The 20108-nt window shown below is 43.7% G+C and overlaps 1 protein-coding gene across 2 annotated transcripts in view; it reads left to right on the forward strand.

The window, feature by feature from the left end:
• The window catches only part of CRISPLD2 (cysteine rich secretory protein LCCL domain containing 2), a 31332-nt gene extending 18263 nt beyond the window's left edge, over positions 1-13069 (forward strand). For both annotated transcript variants that reach the window (XM_027725157.2, XM_027725155.2), the window contains 6 exons: positions 739-869; positions 1034-1077; positions 2001-2073; positions 2763-2838; positions 7552-7685; positions 9669-13069. In XM_027725157.2, coding sequence (XP_027580958.1) covers positions 739-869; positions 1034-1077; positions 2001-2073; positions 2763-2838; positions 7552-7685; positions 9669-9723 — 513 coding nt within the window. In that variant the 3' untranslated portion in view covers positions 9724-13069. The remainder of the gene's footprint in view (positions 1-738; positions 870-1033; positions 1078-2000; positions 2074-2762; positions 2839-7551; positions 7686-9668) is intronic.
• The last annotated feature ends 7039 nt before the right edge of the window (positions 13070-20108 follow it).

The following is a 20108-nucleotide window of genomic DNA, read 5'->3' on the forward strand; positions in this document are numbered from 1 at the left end:
AGGAGTCTGGGAAAGCAAAGTGATTCCAGACGTGATTTTATCGTGAGTTGTCCTTAATGTGGACACCCATGGAAAGTGAGGGATGGGGATCAATAGGCAGCTCTTACAAAGAGCTGTTCATTGGTGTGGGCAGCTTTTTATGAAAACACTGTTAAATGCTGCAACTAAATAATATTTGGGGCTGATTTGCTGGATCTTGAGTTAGCAAGATAATTTATAAATAAAGCATGGCACCGTTTTCCCATCAAAACTATTTTTGGGGTGAATAAAGGTTGAAGATAAAAGTTTTTTTGTGTAAAATCTGGTTTTCTTTCCCCATTCCAACTGCTGGTGTGTGACTGCATCACCCCTGCAACTTCTGTGATTGCAGACAGCCATCCCCTCCAAGTGGTGTCAGCAGAAATATTTTGGGTTGGAATATTTTGTTGAGAACTGGAAATATTTCAGACTGGTCGTTCACTTCCAATGCTGCTTTTCTTCTAAATTGTGTTTAAATGTATGGTTTTGTTATTTTTTTTTAAAAAAAAAAGCCATTCAACCAAGCAGCGCTTAAAATAATAGTAGTAATAAAAGAATAAGGCTGTGCTGGGAGAGTAAGATTTAACAACCAGATTCCAAAGGAGTGTACTCAGCTTATTTTCCACTTGGTGCTTTGGTGGTGGTTTAATTTCTCCTTCGTTTTTCGCCCAGTGGTTGGGCAGATTTATTTCACGCACTATTTCTTTGTGCTCTTGTCAGTCATCAAGCATTTGTCGTGCTGCCATCCATTATGGCATCCTGGATAACGAAGGAGGGCTGGTGGATATCACAAGGAAGGGGAGAACACCTGCTTTTGTGAAGTCCACCAGGAACGGCGTGGAGTCTTTTAGGTACTGCCTTCACCAAAAAGTTTGGTGTTTGCTTTAAATACCAAATGTATTTGAGTTCCAAATTATGTTGAATTCTCTTTGCTGCCCATACGTAGGCATAGTGACCCAAGTCATTCTGCTATGCTCGTTTTTTAACTATATTATTTTCTTTGCTTGTTTTGCAGGAAAAGTAAACCTTCAAACGCGTTCATGGTTTCCAAAGTCACAAGTAAGTTTCAAAAGTTGAGGGGAAAAAAAATATTGTTGCTGAAGTTTGGTGGGATATTTGAAAACATCACTCTTTTCAGTGCTCTTTTTCCTTTTGAGTGGTTGTGTCGAATAGTTCTGTACCACAGCCAAACCCTGGAGTGGTGATCTAGGATGAGCTAGAACCCTGGAGTGATTGCCCACCCACTGTGGGCAGCACCAGCAGCTCATTTTTTCTGTGGATATTTCAGAGAAAGGTACAGAAAATTGTGATAATGGGCCACTTCCAGCAGCATCTCCCGGTGATGGATCATGGTGGGGTCGAAACTTGAGCTGCAGTGTCACAAACTTCTGATTGCAAAGGGATGGAAGATGAGCCATCCATGCATGAAAACCTCAGTCTAGTGTGAACACTTCCAAAGCTGAAAAAAACCCAGTGCCTAATGTCCTAGTGCAATATTGTAATGGAACATGTAATACATGTGAAATTAGTTTCTAACAGTGAGTCCATATAAATAAATACTGGGGAGTTCTACTTTTTAAACAATTCCCACTTTCTGAATATCTTTGAAAAATTCCTCCTACACAGAATCATCACTTTGAATAGATCCACCTGAGCCATTTTCAGGGAGAACTGTAGGGGTCAGGTTATTATATTTCCACACCTGGAGCTGTAGCAAAAACACATGTTGTGGATCAGCTGCTTTTCCCTTTTGAAAGCTGTGACTTTTTCAAGGCCACACTGTATTATGGTGCCAGGATTCCTGCTGGAGAGCTGGTCAACCCTCTCCTGGGCTTTTGCTGCTGGTGTGGGAATGAGCCGTTTTCCCCTTGGTGCCCTCAGCTGGGTCTCACCAGATGTGTTGTGCAACTGTGACGTGTGTTTTCTGCAGCTGCCTGAGCTTTTAGGTCTAATAATTTGCCTCTCCCTGTTTCTCCTGGCAGCACAGACACTGGATTGTTACACCACGGTAGCTGAGTTGTGCCACTTCAAAAAGCCAGCGAGCCACTGCCCCAGGTAACACAAAACCATCTGGGCTCAGCCTAAACCCGCTCTGCGCCAAAGAGGGGCAGCTTAACAGGGTGGTGCTGAGCTCCCTGAATCTGAGGGCTGGGGGGAGTAGAGCTGATTTTACTGGATGAACTGGAGGAGGGGGTTGGGAATGGCGTGTTTCCTCCTGCCACCCTGCTTTTCTTGCCATCACAACAGAAAACTCGTTATGTTTTCGGATCACTTCAGTAATAGTAAGTCAGGCTATGGGATAACCCCCCCTGCACACCTCAGTGTATGAGTGTGCAACTTAACTCTCTGCCTTTACTCTCTTGCATTTGCTATTTTTGGGATGTGGTTTTTCTTTTTACTCTAAAACATGGAAGAATGTTCTAGAAAGCTGCTCTTTGCAGGTGTAGGTTGTGGCAGGGCAGGGGAGCACAAACATGCAAAGACTTACGTGCACAGCACTGTGCAAAAATGCAGGTGTTCCCCTTTGAAAAGGTCATAAAAGACCAATCCCTCTTTTACTGGTCTAAATCCCTCTATTTGCAGTTCTGCAGTAACAACCAAATGTCATCTGAGGGGAAAAAATAATTAAATTCACTGTTGCCACCTGCAGACCAGATGCAGGCACTTGAAGTGTCCCAGGAATGCAGCTCGCTTTCCTGTTCAGCCTCGATATGGAGAATAAATATGAATAACTTGTTTTCTAGGATTTATTGTCCAGCCCACTGTAAGGACGAGCCGTCGTACTGGGCACCCGTGTTTGGCACCAATGTTTATGCAGATGTGAGTATGATCCTTCCCCTCTGACCCTGTGTGTGGTGACATCTGTGTCGCAGAGCTGGGGTCATGCTCTGGGATTTAGGGAAAAAGGGCCAAACTCTCTGTGATCATTGTGGAGATGGGTAAATGGGGGTGAAGGCTGGGGTCAACAAGCTTGTGCAGCCCTTCTGCTCTCCAACATCAACTTATTCTTAAGGATTTGAATATGCCTCTTAATAACTCCATGACTTATGGTCAACAGGCTCGGGGAGCCCTTCTACCCTTCGACACCAACTTACTCTGAAAAACTTGGGCATGTCATTTAACCATTCCCTGCCTTATGGACTCTGGCTGTGAAGTCATGGCAGCACTTGTCTACCTTTGCAAAGCACTTTGGGATCTACAGCTGTGCATCAAAGGGCTTTTATTATATACTATCACACTATAGAGTTGGCAAAACCAGGCTTTCTTTCCCCACCCCTGTCCACTTTTTGGGAGCTGAACAGCATTTCTGACAGAGCTCAGAGCAGTGGAAAGAAGGCATGTGATCTGCTTTTATGGGTTTGTTTTTCTAAACTCTGGTCCTGGGGATGAGCAGAGGCTTGATGCTAAAACTAGGCAAAGAGGCAGTTTCTTGAAATCTCTTAATATGAGGCCTCTAAAAACTGGGTCTCAATGTTTTTCCATTTGTGAGTGCCTGGTTGTTATGTTTTTCTCCTCCTTTTTCTTTTTGCTATTGGATATTGTGTCCAGAAATTCCAGCTCCCTGGCAGCTCTGTGCCCTGTAGGAACATGTATTTTCAAAGCCCTGGGGGAAGCAATCAGCAGCTTGTGGACCCCCAGCTTGGGGTCACCTTGGAGCTTTGCAGACTCCTGAGAAAAACCACCCTGCAGAAATCATACACTAATTTGGGGAAGCAATTTCAAAAGCAATTTTTTCAAAAAACTCACTATTTTTTTTTTTTTTTATTTTGCCTGAGACCCATTTTTTAAAGGTAGAGCTGCACAAACAGGTTGTCCTGGACTGGCTCACAGGCAAATCCACCAGGCAGCTGCTGCCCTGCAGTACCTGCCTCCCTGCGTGCTCCCACCTGCAGGAAATGGGAAATAGTTTTCTCTTTTTTACTGAAGACAAAACTACCTCAGATTACCCCTGAATTACAAGGGTATTAGGGGAGGAGCAGCAGCCCAGGCTGGCATTGCACTGACGCAAAAGGATTAGTGTCCTTTAATGAACCACGAGCTCCATTTCCTATCGTCCCTCCTGGGTATTGTTTCATAAACGGGGGCATGGATGGTGATTTGGGAGAAGACCAAAAAATAATAGTAATAAAAAAGTATTTGACCACTTCCTAGAGGGTTTGGTGAACCTTTTTCTGGACTACTGGACTAACAGGGTGATGTGGGGGTGCTAAGAAAGCATTGAGGTGGTCACGAGGGTGTGAGGTTGGCAAAAAAGCAGGGGAAACCAGCTGGGAAAAAGAGCTTGAGGTGGCTCTGAGTGGGGCTGCAGAGGGAGAGGTGTTGATACTGGGAATCCTTAGACTGGGACACTCAGAAAAGAGACACCACGCCAGGCAGGAAGAATTTGTGGAAAGGGTTTCCCAGGGAGCAGGGGCTGTGCAGGATGCTCTCCAGCAGGAGATGCTGGGAGTTAACCCAAGCCCACTGCTGAGGAATAATTAAAGCAGGCAATAAGCTGGATGAGACAAGTGCTGGTTCTGGGAAGGGCTCTGGGAAGCCAACTTCATGTCTAGTGTGGTGCTTTCATGACCCTGGGGGGACTTGTGCTCCAGCTCTGTCTTATTAAATAAGTTATCTAAAAGAAAATGGAGCATTTGGCCCCATTTCCAGTCTGCAGTCCCTGCAAGGTGCCCTCTGGTCTTTTAGCACCTTCTCTAATACATCAGTTCACTAAATACTCAGGCTGATAATCAATCTGAGCTGTGATAACACAAATGCTTGGCTGGTCCATGGAACAACAGGGTTCACTGTGCTTTTGGCCTAAGACAGTGCTCACATTGACATGGTCCCTGGAAGATATATAAAATTTGTTTTGCCATGAAGAAAAAAGCTGTGACATGAGGAATTGATGGTTTTTATGGATAATTCTGATTTTTATTCAGGGGGCATAGGAGACCCTATCCTGGTTTGTGTAAAGGGATTTTTACCCAGTCTAAAAGCATTCTGATTGAGTTTTTGGTTTACTTATCAGTATAAAATTATCTTGGATTGTGAGTTTATACATGGGTGCTTCTGATGGCTCAAAATATAGAGAGATATTGGCAGCCTTTGCTTTAAAAACAGTGCAGGGAATTGTTCATGGGGAAATTAAACTGTGGAACAGGGACATAGAGGAGACTTAAATTTTGGGTTTAGTGAACAAAATGCAAGAAATATGCAATGGTAAAAGTGGACAGGTCTGGTTCTGGGGTGATCACAGAGTCATGGAATGGTTTGGGTTGGAAAGGACCCAGTGTTTCAACCCCCTGTCATGAGCAGGGACACCCTTCCACTAGACCAGGTTGCTCCAAGCCCCATCCAACCTGGCCTTGATGCTGGAGCTGTGTGAACACCCACGGATCCTTCTAAAAGTTGTAAGAGAGCTTTTGGGTTTCATGAGATGCTGTGATTTGTCATTCTGCCTGGCTCCTGGTGTGCCATAGGCCTGAAGGGAAACCCATCCCCATCCCTGCCCAGGATGGGCATGGGAGCCAGGAAAGAACGATTGTCTGCTTTTGAGAAAAGGCCTTTTATCCACAGTTATGCAGCAATTGGTCGGAGGAAGATGGATCCACCCCCATAACGAGGCAGGTGTCTGGCACCAGAGCAAACCAAGTTGGGAGGCTCAGCTTTCAGGAGATACAAACTCAGTGATTAAATCAGTCACACTGATGAGGAAATTCTGGGTGATTAAGCTCATAGTCATAGAATACTGTTAATGGCCCACTATAAGGTGCTTTGTCATTTTACGGTGGGTGCTCTGGAGTCCACTTTGTCAGGAAGTGCTCTCAGAGCATCCCAAGGGGCTTCACTATGGAAAGTCATTGTGTTGTCCATACAGCTGTCGTACTCCTAAATTTGGGCAGGAAGGCCTTATTCTTGTGATATCTCATCTTTCAAAAGCTCTGCAATCAATTCATCATAGCACAGCCCGGCCTGGGATACAAGAGGGCTCTAATCCAACACAGTGATAAGAGAAGGTTTGGGGTAAGGCAATAAAAAGTCTGTTGGTCAAAGCTTTGAGTAAGCAGCAGAACAGCAAGTCCTGGAAAAAAAACACAGGAATGCTTTGAACATTGTTTAGGATGTCTCCCAGTGGAGAAGGTTGCAAATTGATTCAGGACAGTTTAATTTTTATGAGCCAGTTTTAGATTTAACAGATTTCCCATTGCATTCTAGGGCGGATTCGCTGCGTATCTTCCAAACACAGTGTTCCCTTGCTCCTCTGACCATATATAGAAACAAAATACCAAACTGGCACTCAAAACTCAGAGAGATGCCAAGAGATAGGCCATCCAAAGTGAAAAATATATAGGGGACAAGGCAAAGCTGCCATATATGGCTGTGAGAATGAAACAGCACAGTCTGTATTGTACATACGGTTTGCCCCTGGCACCGTTTTTGTGGTACTTGGATTTTTAGCCATCAGGGAGGGTCTGGGGTTGGGATTTTCACCTGCTGCAGTGAGAAGCTGGTTTTTGCTTTGTGTTATTCCAGCTTGCTCTGTGTAAATCCTCTAGAGCTGATGGCCAAGTTTATACTGTGCCTTTGCCTTCTCTGCTTTTGCTCTCTTTTTCTGGATGCTTTGGGAGCTTAGTCATCAGTTGTTAGTGTTTTGTGTTCCTCCAGCTCTTCTGACTCTGCACATCTTGGAGAGGAAGGGAATGATGTGCAATAGAGGAGCTTTAGCCTTTCCAGAAGTGTTAATCTCCCTCCGCACTGGATTTTGTCTTACAGGGTAATGCCTATCCAAAAGCTACACCACTCAATGGGTGCAGTCCTTCTGTTTTTCCTAGAAAGAAGGATTTGAACTCTCCTGGATAATTAGTGGTCATTTACCTTAATTCAGGAAAAGAGTTTCTTTTTCAAGCAACTGTGTGAATAAACTTTGCTGAGGTGGCTGCTCTCTAGCAAAGAGTTTCACTGCAGCGGTTTCTCTGGTGCAGACCCAAGAGGCCCTGGCTGGAAAGTTGTCCTCAATTCAGCTTTGACCCTGGATAAGAAGAAGAAGTGTGGATTTAGATTGGATATTAGGAAGAAATTCTTCCCTGTGAGGGTGGGGAGGCCCTGGTACAGGTTGCCCAGAGAAGCTGTGGCTGCCCCATCCTTGGAAGTGTTCCAGGCCAGGTTGGACGGGGCTTGGAGCAACCTGGGATAATGGAAGGTGCCCCTGCCCATGGCAGGGGGTGGAATGATCTTTAAGGTCCCTTCCAACTCAAACCATGCTGTGATTCTGTGATAGTCTCCCAGGTGCAGTTCCACCTCAGACAGGACTGATGGAAAGATTGCTTGTCCTCTGCAGTGACGGTGGATCTTACAACCAGGGCTTAGGAAGTACCTGCAAAACCTGCTCCATGACATCTTTTATCCCTAGTTGGTCCAAAAGAGGGACAGAATTGTTTCATAACTGTTTCTTTTTTATTGCCTGGTTTCCCTTGGTGTTTATGGAGATAGTAAATGTCCATATAGAAAATATGGACAGCGTGTAAGTCAAAATAATTAAATATTTTTCAGAGCTCCAGTATCTGCAAAACTGCAGTGCATGCAGGAGTCATTTCAGATGAAAGAGGTGGCTTTGTGGACGTGATGCCTGTAGAAAAGAAGAAGAGTTACGTTGGCTCCTTAAAGAATGGCGTCCAGTCAGAGAGGTGGGATTTTTTTTTTTCCCTTTGTACTTTCCTCTTATTTTCTGTGGTATGTTAAAGTCAGCAGATATCAGCTAGGAAGGCTGGTGGATTGGAAATACGTGACTTAAGAGTGTCACTGCGGATTTAGAGCCCCAAACAAATAGAGCGTGTTGTCCTGCTCTTACCTTCCCCGAGTGAGGAGCTGCCCTCGGATCCGTGTGAAAGATGGGAGATATGGTTAAGCCTTGTTTGATTTTCTTACAGTACAAAGCCCACATTAATACATTTTGCTGTGCCTTCGACACATTAAAAGATAGGCACAGGTATTTCTTCAGCTTTCAGCCTGGGTCAGGTTTTCAGGCTTGCAACTGGAATTTTCATTCAATTCTGGGGTGGGGGGATGCATTTGTATATATTAACTCATGTCCTCTTTGAAACAAACATGAATAAATTAATGCTTTCAGAGGTGATCAAACACTTCTCGAAGATGGATTTGCCATCCTTGTAATTTTTTGTAGTTTCTTTTGGGCCAACCTTGCTGGTTTCAGTGACCAGTTGCAAATCACTTCCAAAATCCTGCACCTCCTGATGATCAAGTCACAGCTCATTCGGTCCATTCTGTTGAAACTTCTGTTTCAACTTGTGATGCATTTTTTTTTGGTCAGATATTGGTATGGTGGTACTAACTTCTCAAAGCTATTCTTGCAAGTATAGAATTTCCAATTATTATGGGGGTTTTTGGTCACTATTAACTTTGCCTGCTCTGTGCAGTTACACTTTTATAAATACCATAAGAAATCCTATCAAATTTGCTGGTTTTATTGTACTAATGGATATCCCAGAATGCTGTGAAGCATCTCAGGAAATAAAAATAGACTAAGGCAAGAAAGATTTAGGTGTTAAACATGTTTTTTTTTAGTATAGATCTATCAGGGTCAGCATTTTGCAGTTCTGTGATTTGCAATTCAGTATATTGGATTTAGGTGAAAAACCTCCTGTTCCTGTGAGGTGTTTGGTTTTTTTTAAATTTTATTTCTGTCTTGCATGCACTTATATTTTATATTAACAGATAACTTTTTACTTGGATGGCAAACTGTGCCCTAGCTAAGAATAAATCCCACCACAAGCAGGGATATGCAATATGAGCAGCCAGTGCTGATCTGGGAGGTGAGGGAAACCAAAGACATTCTCGCAGCAGAGATGACCAGGAAGATTTGGAAAGTGTTATTTACACTCAGCAATAAGGAACAGCTTCATGCTGTGAGATCCACCAGACTGTGAGATAGCTTTTCAAAGATTAAGGTGAAAACTTTACCCTTTAGGACACTGGAAGACACACCCATACAGGTATGGGAAAAATTACTTTTAGGATTTACTCAGTCTTTATCCTTGTTGGAATGTTTATTTTGCAGGAATATGGAATTTCGTCTTTTTCCTGGGGTTTTTCAGCCCAGCAGGGTTGAAGAAATAGGACTTGGGAATAGAAACACCCTCTTGCCCCCGTGCACACAATGACACCGAATTGGAGTGGCTGGAGACACTTCTGCAGATTGAAAATAAATATCCATATTTATTGTCATTTAACTTGAGCTGATCTGACTACTCCCCTTGTCAGCACCAGGAGACAGGCCAGACAGGCTCTGGAAACCTGCCAGCCTGTTTGACAAGTTTTTTTTTGGAAAACATATTCCTCTTCATGCCTGAATCTCTGCATAAGGGAGCACAATGTTCCTTGGATAAAAGCTAGGGCTGTAAGAGAGGCTGTCGCCTTCTATCTCCTTTTGTTGGCATTAGCACTATAGATTTGGATTGAAAACATAAACCAAAGGTGAAATCATGGATTTATGCCTCTTCTTTATCATCTTTTATCTTTCTCCTGCTCCTGGTAGGAGTGAGATAGGAGAAATTTGGAGTTGCCTCTGGGTCGATCGCACTTTGGGTCTTGCAGTGTATTCATTTAGTTCATTCTATGTGTTTGTTCTTTTTTCTTTTCTTTTTCTCCAGCTTGAAGAATCCTTCAGATGGCAATGCCTTCCGAATTTTTGCTGTGAAGCAGTAAATTCCCAGGGAAGGTGCAGGTTTCTTTGGGAGAGCGCTCTGTCGACCTCCGGAGACGCGAAAGCTCCTCTGACGGCATCAGCTCTGACCGTACCCTCCTTGCCGATCTCTTTCAGGGAATTCTAAAAGAAAAGGGACACGTTAAAAAAAAAAAAAAAGACAAAAAAAAAAGACCCCAGGTTCTGACTCAGCTGTTCTGACTCAGCTGTTCTGACTCAGCTGTTCTGACTCAGCTGTTTGCATCTCATCACACCCGTGCAGCGTTGTATCTTTTCGTCTCGTGTTTTTGTTTCTCTAGGGGCATTCAGCAACGACAAACTGTTCTAACTTCCAATTTATGAGAGGTGTGCTACATAGAACGGTGGTGGCTCAAGGGACAGCAGGTGTAGGGATCTCAGCCTGGCCCTGGATGGCATTTTTAGGGTGTGAAGCATCTACTGTGGCGGGTGTGAGGATGTGCGCGGCCGAGCAGACTCGGAAGTGAGCGATTGTCCAGGCGCTGGACACTTTGAAACTGGTTTAAAAGTTGCATTGTCTGGGGAGAGGATGGGCTTTGAGAGAGTGGTTTTGTGTGGTTTCTGTGCAAAAGAAGTGCTAATTTGGTCTTTTCCCAATGAGGGGGCATGCACCAGCACTGCTGTGTAAGGCTGCTGGGGCATCACGTTGAGTGATGGTGTCACGTTTGGGAAGAGGACATTCTTGGCAGCCAGACATCGAGGTTTTTGGGGACTGGAGTGGGGTGTAAAATGGTGGCAGAGAACCTTGCTGCAGAAAACGAGGCCACCGGGCAATCAAAAAAGCAGGTTTAGTGTTTGCTGGTCAAACACTCACAGGTATTTTGCAAGCCTGGCAACTTATGAGAAGTCAGTGAATCGGAGCTCCTGTGCTGGCACATCTCATCCTATATTCCATGCCATTTCAAGTACAGTTAAATGCAGTGTATTGTTTTATACAGCAGTGCTGGTTGTTTTATCTGTAGTAGTTACATAGTGATAAGATTAATCTTATTTCTGCTAGGAATGGTTGCATCCATAGGAAGCATGTTCACTTTCCCTTTGTGAAGCTCCTTGTGGTGTGTGCAGTTCTGAGACTTCAAAGTTATGGCATAAATTGGGGTAGATTAATTTTTCCTGTCCAATTTGTGAGGCCAACAGATCCGCACTGCCAGTGTAAATGCTGTAACCAGGAGCATTGGATATCCAGGATGGTTGGTTTTGCAAAACTCATAGGTGTTGTAATTATGTTATTTTGTATTTTGATAATTATGTCTTGACCTGCACCCAAATGCATTTCAAAGCCAGGAGAAGGGCCTACCATCACCTGCTCTTTTAAGGCAGAAGAGTATTCTCTGCTTTATATTGGAAATGAATTTTTAGAGTTGGTCTAAACACAAATCTGGTGGTGTTTTGGTGTATACACATAACTTCATTAGTCATGAGAAGACAACGTCAATGGTAGTTCTTCCATTCTTGTAAATGCAGAGTCCTTCTATGCAATAACTGCATGATAATATTATGTAACACAGGAGGAAATATTTCTCTCTGTTTGGCAGATGACTCATAGCTGCTCTTATGCTCTATGTTTGGTTTAATCCAGACAGATATAAGAACCATCTCTTCAAGCTATTTCAAAACACAGTCCAAAAACATTTATATGATTAAGCACTTCTTTAATTCTGTAAACACCATGATATCAGCAAGGAAATGACATTTAAATGGCATTTATCACTCAGTTTGTCTCACCATTGGGGATTATTTCTCTGTAAAATCTGATTTTGGAAAGAGACCTTTTGCAAAACATGAAATTGGAGCTTCTTTGCATCGTCTCTAAAAGTACTGCACAGAAAACCTACCTTTGGGGTGGATAGAGAGAAGTGACTCTTTGTGTCGTCTTTTTTTTATGTAGTATTGTCCTCCAAGATGTACAGTATTCACTTTAGATAGGAAAACTGTATTTTTTTCTTACTAGGTAAATTGATGTTAAAAACAGCTGGAACGTATCTTAGAAAAGCTGCTGGTTGGAAGCGTTTGAGATGTTGGCAGTGAGATAAAGCTTCCCTGTTTCTGCCCGCTGTGAATAACTGGGATATACATGGTCTGGTTCAAGCCCATCCAATGAATCTGGGACCACCACGGGCCAAATGGCAGCCACAGGGCTATTAAATTGAATTGGAAAGAGCAAGAGATGCAATCAGGTTCATGGGGACTGCAAGAGCACATAAAACACCTTGTAGGATCCCACCTCCGTGATAATCACGGATGGAAAGTGATGGAAAGAAACTCGAGGGCTCTTGAAGTAAAGCCCAGGGGATTATTGTGAGCACATAAAAATCCAAACAGCTTGGGATGTATCTACCTGATGGAAAGGGGACAAGGGGAGGGTTATTATTCCAACAGAAATATCCTAAAATGCTTAATTCAAGTAACAATTGCGTATTTTTATCTTCAGCCAACTGGTTTGGATTTTTAGAAACCGATGTTAATTTAAGTCTGTATCTGTTTATTTTTATATTTGTTGTACAAAAGAGAAATTGTGACTTTACTACACAAATATTATTCGAGGTCCTGGGTGCTATTCATTTCAACATACCTCCACCAGAATTAGGTGTGATCAGGTTCTCCGAGGCAGTCATGATATATCAATTACTTGCAATCACGTGTGCTAGCTGTTCATAAACAGGTGGGACAGTACCAGTTTGTAGCCAGATATTTACTGATTTTATTTCTGATACCAAAACATTTCTCAGCCTAATATATTTCAGTGCAGCTTAAAGATGCATCACGTCTTTATCTCACCAGGTTCCTCCTTAGCCCCCAGCTCGGCAGGTTTGTGGGCATGTGCCAACTTGAAGCACCCAGGTTGGATCTTGAAGCAAAGCTGAGGCTGCCTGGTTGTACTTTGCCAATACATTGATTTTTTGAAGCCAAGATGTTGCTACAGAACATCTGGCTCAACCAAACCTCCAGAAAACACAAAACCAGGGCGAAAGCTGAAGCCGTGGCTGGTGAGCTGGGGGGTCTGTTGGCTCCATTAATTTCTCCATTTTAAGACACTCAGCCAACAGCTGATTGAGGAGGCTCCAGTTGGTCAGTTGTGCAGTCTAAATATTTAGGGCCAGTTCATAGAGTTGCTTTTTTTTTTTTTCTATGAAAAATGATGTATTTTACTTCCTATGTATAAAAGTTACTTGTAAATTTTCGAGTGCCTTTGCATGTTTTCCAAGGGGCTATGTGGTTGTTTATAAACTAGATTTTTTTTTTTCTAAATACAGAATTGTAAAATATCTTTCCCCCCCTTCCATTTTATTTTGATTTCTGAATTATTTGTGAAATAAAACCTTCCCAGAATGAATGCTTCCCTTGTCTTTAATGCTCAGCCAGAACTGAGTTTGTGTTTAGAAGAGCTATTTGGGATTATTTCTGGGGACTAGAGTATTCCTTGGAGACCCCAAATGAGATTGGGTTGTGCAGAGTCTGTTCCACAAACAAATAAATTTAACTGCCCAATGCCCAAGCATTAAAAGCCAACCTTTACCCCATCAAAAATAAGATGTATCCTTTAGTGAACCATCTTTAGAGTAAGGGAAAATCACTGTCTTTAAATCCCTGCAACATAGAGACAGAAGTAGTTTAAAAAATCCACTAGTTGGAAGAAGCGTTTAATGAATTAATGCTGCAAAATACAACTGAGGTGAAGTCGTCCCCACCTGAGCAGGCTGTTGTTAAATATACCCTTTCTGCTTTTTGAAATGAAAAGTAGACAGATTTTTAAATTCCCCTTGAAGTTTTCTTCAAGCTCCTACTCTCCGACAGCACCACAAATCCAACCAAGTTGTTCCCTGGTAATTCAACACCACCTTGGTTAAAGGAGGTTCATAACTCAGCCTCCAGGCAATGAGCACCACGTGGGTTTGGACCAAAAATGTGGGCTGAGCCGTGGGAGGGGGTCCTGGCTGACAAGAAGGCCATGGAATTTTCTGTTTTCCATTACATATACCACAAGATCAACATAAAACCCGGAGGTGTTTGCATTACTCCAAGGCTTGCCTGATGCAGTTATGGTTGAACAGTGTTTACCTGTAAATCTAACTAAGCACTGACAAGATAACACCATTATTGCACTGCCAGTGATTCCTCTAGGAGGAAAATGTCATGGCTGGTGCACTCCCTGCAATTCCAAACTGTGCATTTGAACTTTTTAATGCCCAGTTTGTCCTTGCTCTCACCTGCTCTCCCTTCTGCAAAAATATCTCCTTTGCTGAAAATGTTTGGGGAGACTTTCATGAGCAGAACTTAAAAGTAAGTACAGAAGAGAATTCAGGCTAATGGTCACTGTGAGGTTTCTTAGACCTATTAATTGCAACAGTTGTTTGATTTCCTATTTGTTGGTGCTACAAAACAATGCAACCTGGGGGTTGGAACTAGTTGATTTTAAGGTCTCTTCCAACAGAAACCATCCTATGTTTCCGTGAATACTGTGGCAAAAATTAAGTCTTGGTTGGCCTGGAGAGCAAAGCAGCATAACGCCCTAAATTTAAGGCTGAAGCTAAGCCCATCCCCTTGGGTTAGCTTCAAATCCTTTGACACTGTCTCTGGTTTTGCTGATGGTTGTCTCCTCCTGCTCCAGCCATGTGCTTTATCCTGTGCTCATCCACCAGAGAATGGTGTTGTCACGAGTGCTGTGTGAGAGCAACGTGGCAGCCAAAGCTGGGTGTTCTTTCTGCACAGCAGGGATGAAACCCAGGTAAGTGAAGGCTGAGGGCAAAACACAAAGAAGCAGGAGAAAAATGGAATTTTTTTTTCCCTGCTGGGGGTGGGATTGAGATTCGTGCTTTAGTGGAGAGGGCATAAAAACTGGAAGTTTGAATGAAAGTAGAGGGGAAGGGAAAGAGAAAACTACGTGGACTTCAGTGCAGGTGACCTGTTTTCCCACACTGATAATCCTCTGGGATCATGCAGAAGCCAGGCTCTCCCAACTTGCTGTTTCAGGGAGAAATGTCTTGTTGCTGGTTGTTTTGCCTTCTGCTGCCTGCTCCTCACCCCGTGCTGAGCTCATCAGAGGCTATGTATAGCATGGGCATACCTTGGCGTGGGTGTCCTTCCAAAAACCCACAGTCATTTATAGGATGTGCCCGGGCGATGTTTTCAAAGCCATTTTGCAAACGATGGGGTTGGCTCTCATTTATACTAAGGACCTACTTTAGGGCACTTAGGAGGCATTTATGCCACTTTAGGGTGTGGATAGAGCAGTGTAAAGAAGCCTCAGTGTAAATAGAAACCACCCTTATATCTTGTTGACTCTGGTTAAAATAGGGTTACCGAGTTAAGTCAACAGACAAGGTTTGCCTTGTGCAGCTCCCTCTGCTCCTCACCCTCCGTGCCATGTGAGCAGGACAGGGTTATCCACAGTGTCCCTCACCAGCCACTGCACAGCCCAGCACTTCACAGGGATACTGAGTGTCAAATCGAATACAAGGATATTTATAGCATGTGAAGAGTCAGGAGGCTCAGGTGGAATGTGAGGACTGAGAGCAGAAGGGAGCACAGGCTTTCAAAACAAATTCAGAGCTTTAGAATGTCTTACAAGTGCTGCTTCCCTCAGGTTTGGGATTCCTCTAGTTTAGAGTCTGTGGGTGATCATGACCCCAGGAGAGGACCTGCCAACACATTCACTGTCCTGAGAAGTGCTTGGCACTGATATCCTCAAGTTTTTATTTCAGTAGCTGCTTCAAGGCTTGTTTATGCACATCTATCTGTTGCACTTGTGGAAGCTAAGAAAATACCAGAGGGGCCAGAGGACAAGTTTGTCAGAAACAAATATCAGAAGCAGCCTAATCTCCTTCTCCACCAGCTTAACAGGCTTTGTAAATTGGGGAAAAAAATAATAAAACCCAATACAGATTGACTGTAAGAAGGTTTTTATACCATCTCTTTTGACATGCTTTAATCAAAACATGATTTATATGAATGCAGGGGGGCTCCAAAACTGCATCAGTACCTGTGCTGGAAGAAACAATTTGCAAAAATAAGCTGGCACTTGGAAGGGAAGAATACGAGGAATAATAAAAGATGGAGACAAATCAGAAAGGAGTAACTCAGCCCAACTGAGATAAAAAAGAGTCAAAAGCACCATGCTGTGGGCAAGGAAATAAATGTCATATGAGATGTGCAAAGAGGGAAAGGGTCTAAAGGCAGGTGAGAAGTATTTCAGCTTTGCTTTGTGCTGCTCAGGTCTCTGCTGCAGTGTGGTGAGGTCTGGGTTTGTACATCACTGCCTGAAGAGTACTCAACCAGCTGTGGGAAGTCCAGGAGGAAGCAAAGAGAGACCTGAGAGCTCAAACAACCCTCAAGAAAGGAGGAAAGATCGTGAGGATGACAAAGGTGAGGAAGAGGATGCTTGAAGTGTGTAAAGGTACAGTAAGGGGAGAGAGGGTATTTGTTCTTCCTGCCCAAAAGGCCACCATTGAGAAGGGATGGGCTTAAAATGTAGTAGGAAACATTGAGACTGGCCATCAGTTAAAGGCTCTGACTGGAACAGATTATCTGCATGGTCTTTTTGGGCCACCATTCAAGGTTTTTAAGAATATACTGGATGGCAGCTGCTAAAATTAGATCCTGCTTTGGGTGGAGGGTGGGCTAGAAAATGACTTGATGGCCCTCCCAGTCATTATTTCTATAATTTTTAAGGCAAAAGGAAACATGACATTATATGGGAAGGGTTATCATCTGCTTGGACCAGGATGGTGCACAGGCATGGCCTGGCATTGTCCCACGAGTGATACAGAGATGACCTTGTAGAAGTGGCCCAGGTAAAGACGTGCAGCATGGTGCCAGTATGGATTGAGATGATAAAAACTAGTTACCGCTCTCTTAACTCTTTGTTGTTCAGGTTTTTGGGGTTTGTTTGGTTCTTTTTCCCCCTGTAGGGCTTTTGGCAGACAAATGGGTCCTGTGGAGGGATCCTGAGGTGTGTTTGGAGATGGACTTGTGGACCTTCTGCCGTGTCTGAGGTAAAATAATGGGGAAAATCCTACAAAAATGCTGCTCTGAAGTGCTGGCAAGGGGTGATTTAGGGCACCCCTGTAGGGATGTCACTGAGCAGAGAAACCCAAACTGAGTGCTGGCTGCTGGGGAGCAGCACGTTCTGCTGAAATGCAGAGAAGGCATTTCAGTGCCAACTGAATGTAGCACCATCTGAGGACAGGTTTTTGGTGGGAAGATGGAGACCATGGAAATTTTCTCATCTGCAGAGTCATGAAACAATCTCAGGCGTCTGAGGGCAGCTGGCCAGCTCAGCAGGCTGTGTGAGCCTTTCCAAACACACAAGTGAAGTCGAGCTGTCCTAAACCCTTACAGCAAACCAGATGCACGGAGCTGAGTAGCCTAGTGCTGGACAATGCTTTCCTTGGGAACAGCTCCATTATCAGACAACAATGATGTCTGTAACTCCAGAGCACTAAAATGGACTTTGTTTGGACACCGACCATTTTAACAAGAGCAATAAAGTTATGAAAACACCCAAGTTTTCATGAGCTCCAAAGTCTCTAGTCTAGACCAAGAAAAGGACTTTAAAAGCCAACTCTGCTTGATCTTGTGGACAGCTCTGGATGCAGTTCCAGAAAATACTTGTGATCCAATTTTAAGGAGAGTTACTGGAAAAATGGTCAAGCACTGGGCCCTTGGCTTTGTGCATGGGATGACACAACGGGGGGCTCAGTGTGGAGGGGGTCCCTGACGCCCCCGACTGTCCCTCACTGACGCAAGAGAAAGTTGTGTGAGGTCTCTGCTCTTCTCTTATATAATCCGTGACTTCAGATAAAATGAATGCCAAGTACCCAAAAAAGGGATTGTGTGTGTTCTCTTCCCGTAATCTGAACACAGCGTTCGACTGTGACAGTTTTGCCAGTAAAAGAGACGTTTTTCCTTTGCCATGAGATCCAGATTTAAAATTAGCTGTGTCTCAGCAGAGCCATCAGCAGTGATCCCTGAGAGCCTCAGTGCTCGGTGTTGGAGGTTCAGGGCCATAAAGGAGCCCAGCAGCCCAGGTTAAACAGTGACCAGCAAAGTTTGTTCAGGGAGGGCTCCCTGGCTGTTAACAACAGGAGCCTCCGTTAGCTCCTGCATCAAGAAAACCAGTCAAACTTTATAAAAATACCTCCCAAAGTAAATATTAGTGAGTCACAGATACTAAATATTAATAACTCATACACTGGGAACAGAAATATTAGCAGGATCTGTAAGGGAGGTCTTTTTTATGTGCAATATTACAGAATCGGGTATGTGTTCCTCTCTCTCTCTTTCTCTCTCTCTTTTCTTTCTCTCTCTCTCTCTTTTTTTTTTTTGGCCTGGTGTGTGCCAGCCTTTCCCATCTGAGACACAGGTTTGGAGCTGCTCCGAGGTATCAGGTCAGTGAAGCTGGTTGGTGTCCAAGTCCCACGAGGGGAGCAACTGGCCTGGAAGGGACCCAGGCAGGGAGGGTGTTTGAGCAGCGCTCCTCATCCAAGGGTCAGCAGTGGTGGGGCACTTCTGGGGAACTGGAGGGTTTCACTCCGTCATTGCAAATTACAGATAAATGAGGTGGTTTTTTTTTTCACTGCCAGTCTGACCTTTTGGGGAAAAAAAAAAATCAACCCCAAACCTACCACGTTTATGCAAAGTATATGCAACCACCCAAATCCCCAAAGCACTTTTGTTGCATTAAGGAGCAAAGCAGAGTGAAAGCCACCCCTCGTTTTTCTAGTGAGGCAGCTTTAAGTAAAAAGTGGCTTTGTTGATCAAAATGTAAAAAAAAATTAAAAAAATATGCTGAGTTTTAAAAAGTGAAATTGCAGTTATTTCAGTAATTTCTTTTCTTGTTTGAAAGCCTGGCTTCTTAAAAGTTTGTTGGCGCTGAAAAGCAGTAATGAAAAATTTTAATTGATTTTTTTTTGTTTGTTTGTTTTATTATTTTTTTTTTTAGTTTCCCATGGTGTATCACTGGCATTTGCTGGCTCATGTGGAGACTGAGATGCTGTCTGGGCGAAGAGAGGAGCAATTTTTTATGTTGAAATTGAAATGGAGTGTCAACTGAAGAAAACTAAGAGGTTCCAGGCAGAACTGCAGCCCAGAACTGCAGGAGAAAGGCTTTTATTGAGGAATGAAGCAAAACAGGGAGTGAAGAGCAAGGGGCATGGTAAGGACTCAAGCTGGAGTCTAATACTTTATTTTTGTCAAAGCTGGGGGTAGTTTTGCCTTTCACTTTGAACAAAAGCCAGTCCCCAAAATCCAGAGGGGTGAGTGGAAGTCAAGATGTGAGGGGACCCTGATGCTTTGAACCCGCACAAACATTTTTCCCTATTCCTTCCCCCCAAAAAAGTGGTTTATTCTGCCTGTATGAGAGACTCAGTTACATCATCAGTCCCTGATTTCACAGCTCTGTGTCCTGGCTCTGCAGCCCCTCCTGCCAAGGCTGGTCCAGTGCAGCAGTGGGGAGCCTACTGCCACTTAGGTGGTCCCAAATTGCTTCTTGCTTCTTGTTCCTCAGCTTCCTTGCCAAGTTTGGAAGGACTCTGTGAGGGCTTCTAGCTCTGAGCAGTGGGTTCTTTAATTAGCACATATATTGCCTTCAAGGTCTGCACCTCTGGGCTGCAGCTTTTGGGTCCCACATGACAGTGCAGGTGGAGGTTTCTCTCTGGGAATGGGGAATGGATGTTCCTTGTCTCAGTGTGCTTTTTGACCATGGAATTGATCCAATGCAAAGAGAGAAGGGACACTGTGGTTCTAGGGAAAATACTTCCTGCTGAGCTGAGAGCTGTATTGGCACAGAGATGATGGCAAGTACACATGGAGCCAGTTTTCTCTTTCCTCATAGCCTGAGGGTCTCAGGGGTGTGGGACACAAGTCCATGCCTTTCAAACATGCTCCAGAGTCTCATGTGATGCTGACATTGTCCAAAATTGCTGAGGACACGTTTCTCCCTTCCCCTGCAAGCACATGGAAGAGTATCACTATCAGCTCTGCCTTCTTTCAGGGAAACCATCTTCTGTGAGATATCAGATCTTGATAATCTTCCAGCTAAATGCATGTCAAGGAGACAAAAGTATTAAAAGAGGAAGCAAAAATTATTCACTGACTCATTTTTAATGAGTGTACTGAAAATTACTGTAGATTTCAACATCTGTTTTGACTGGGACAGGAAGGCAGCATTGCAAAGGGTGCAAAGATACAGATCCCCTTTCAAAAAGAAAGGCTCCACAACCCCTGTCAGGGTCTCATTTGTGGAACCATAAAATGTGTCTGCTGAGGGTTTGCATGTGAAACATAGTTCTGTATAAAAGAAAGGCTCTTAGGAAGGCAGGAAAATGCAGATTTTCTGGTGTGGTGGCATCTTGGTGAGCATGTCTTTACA

The sequence above is a fragment of the Pipra filicauda genome, unplaced genomic scaffold (assembly GCF_003945595.2).
Source record: "Pipra filicauda isolate LSUMZ 115617 unplaced genomic scaffold, ASM394559v2 scaffold159_size1710840_pilon, whole genome shotgun sequence".
Taxonomy (NCBI): Eukaryota; Metazoa; Chordata; class Aves; order Passeriformes; family Pipridae; genus Pipra; species Pipra filicauda.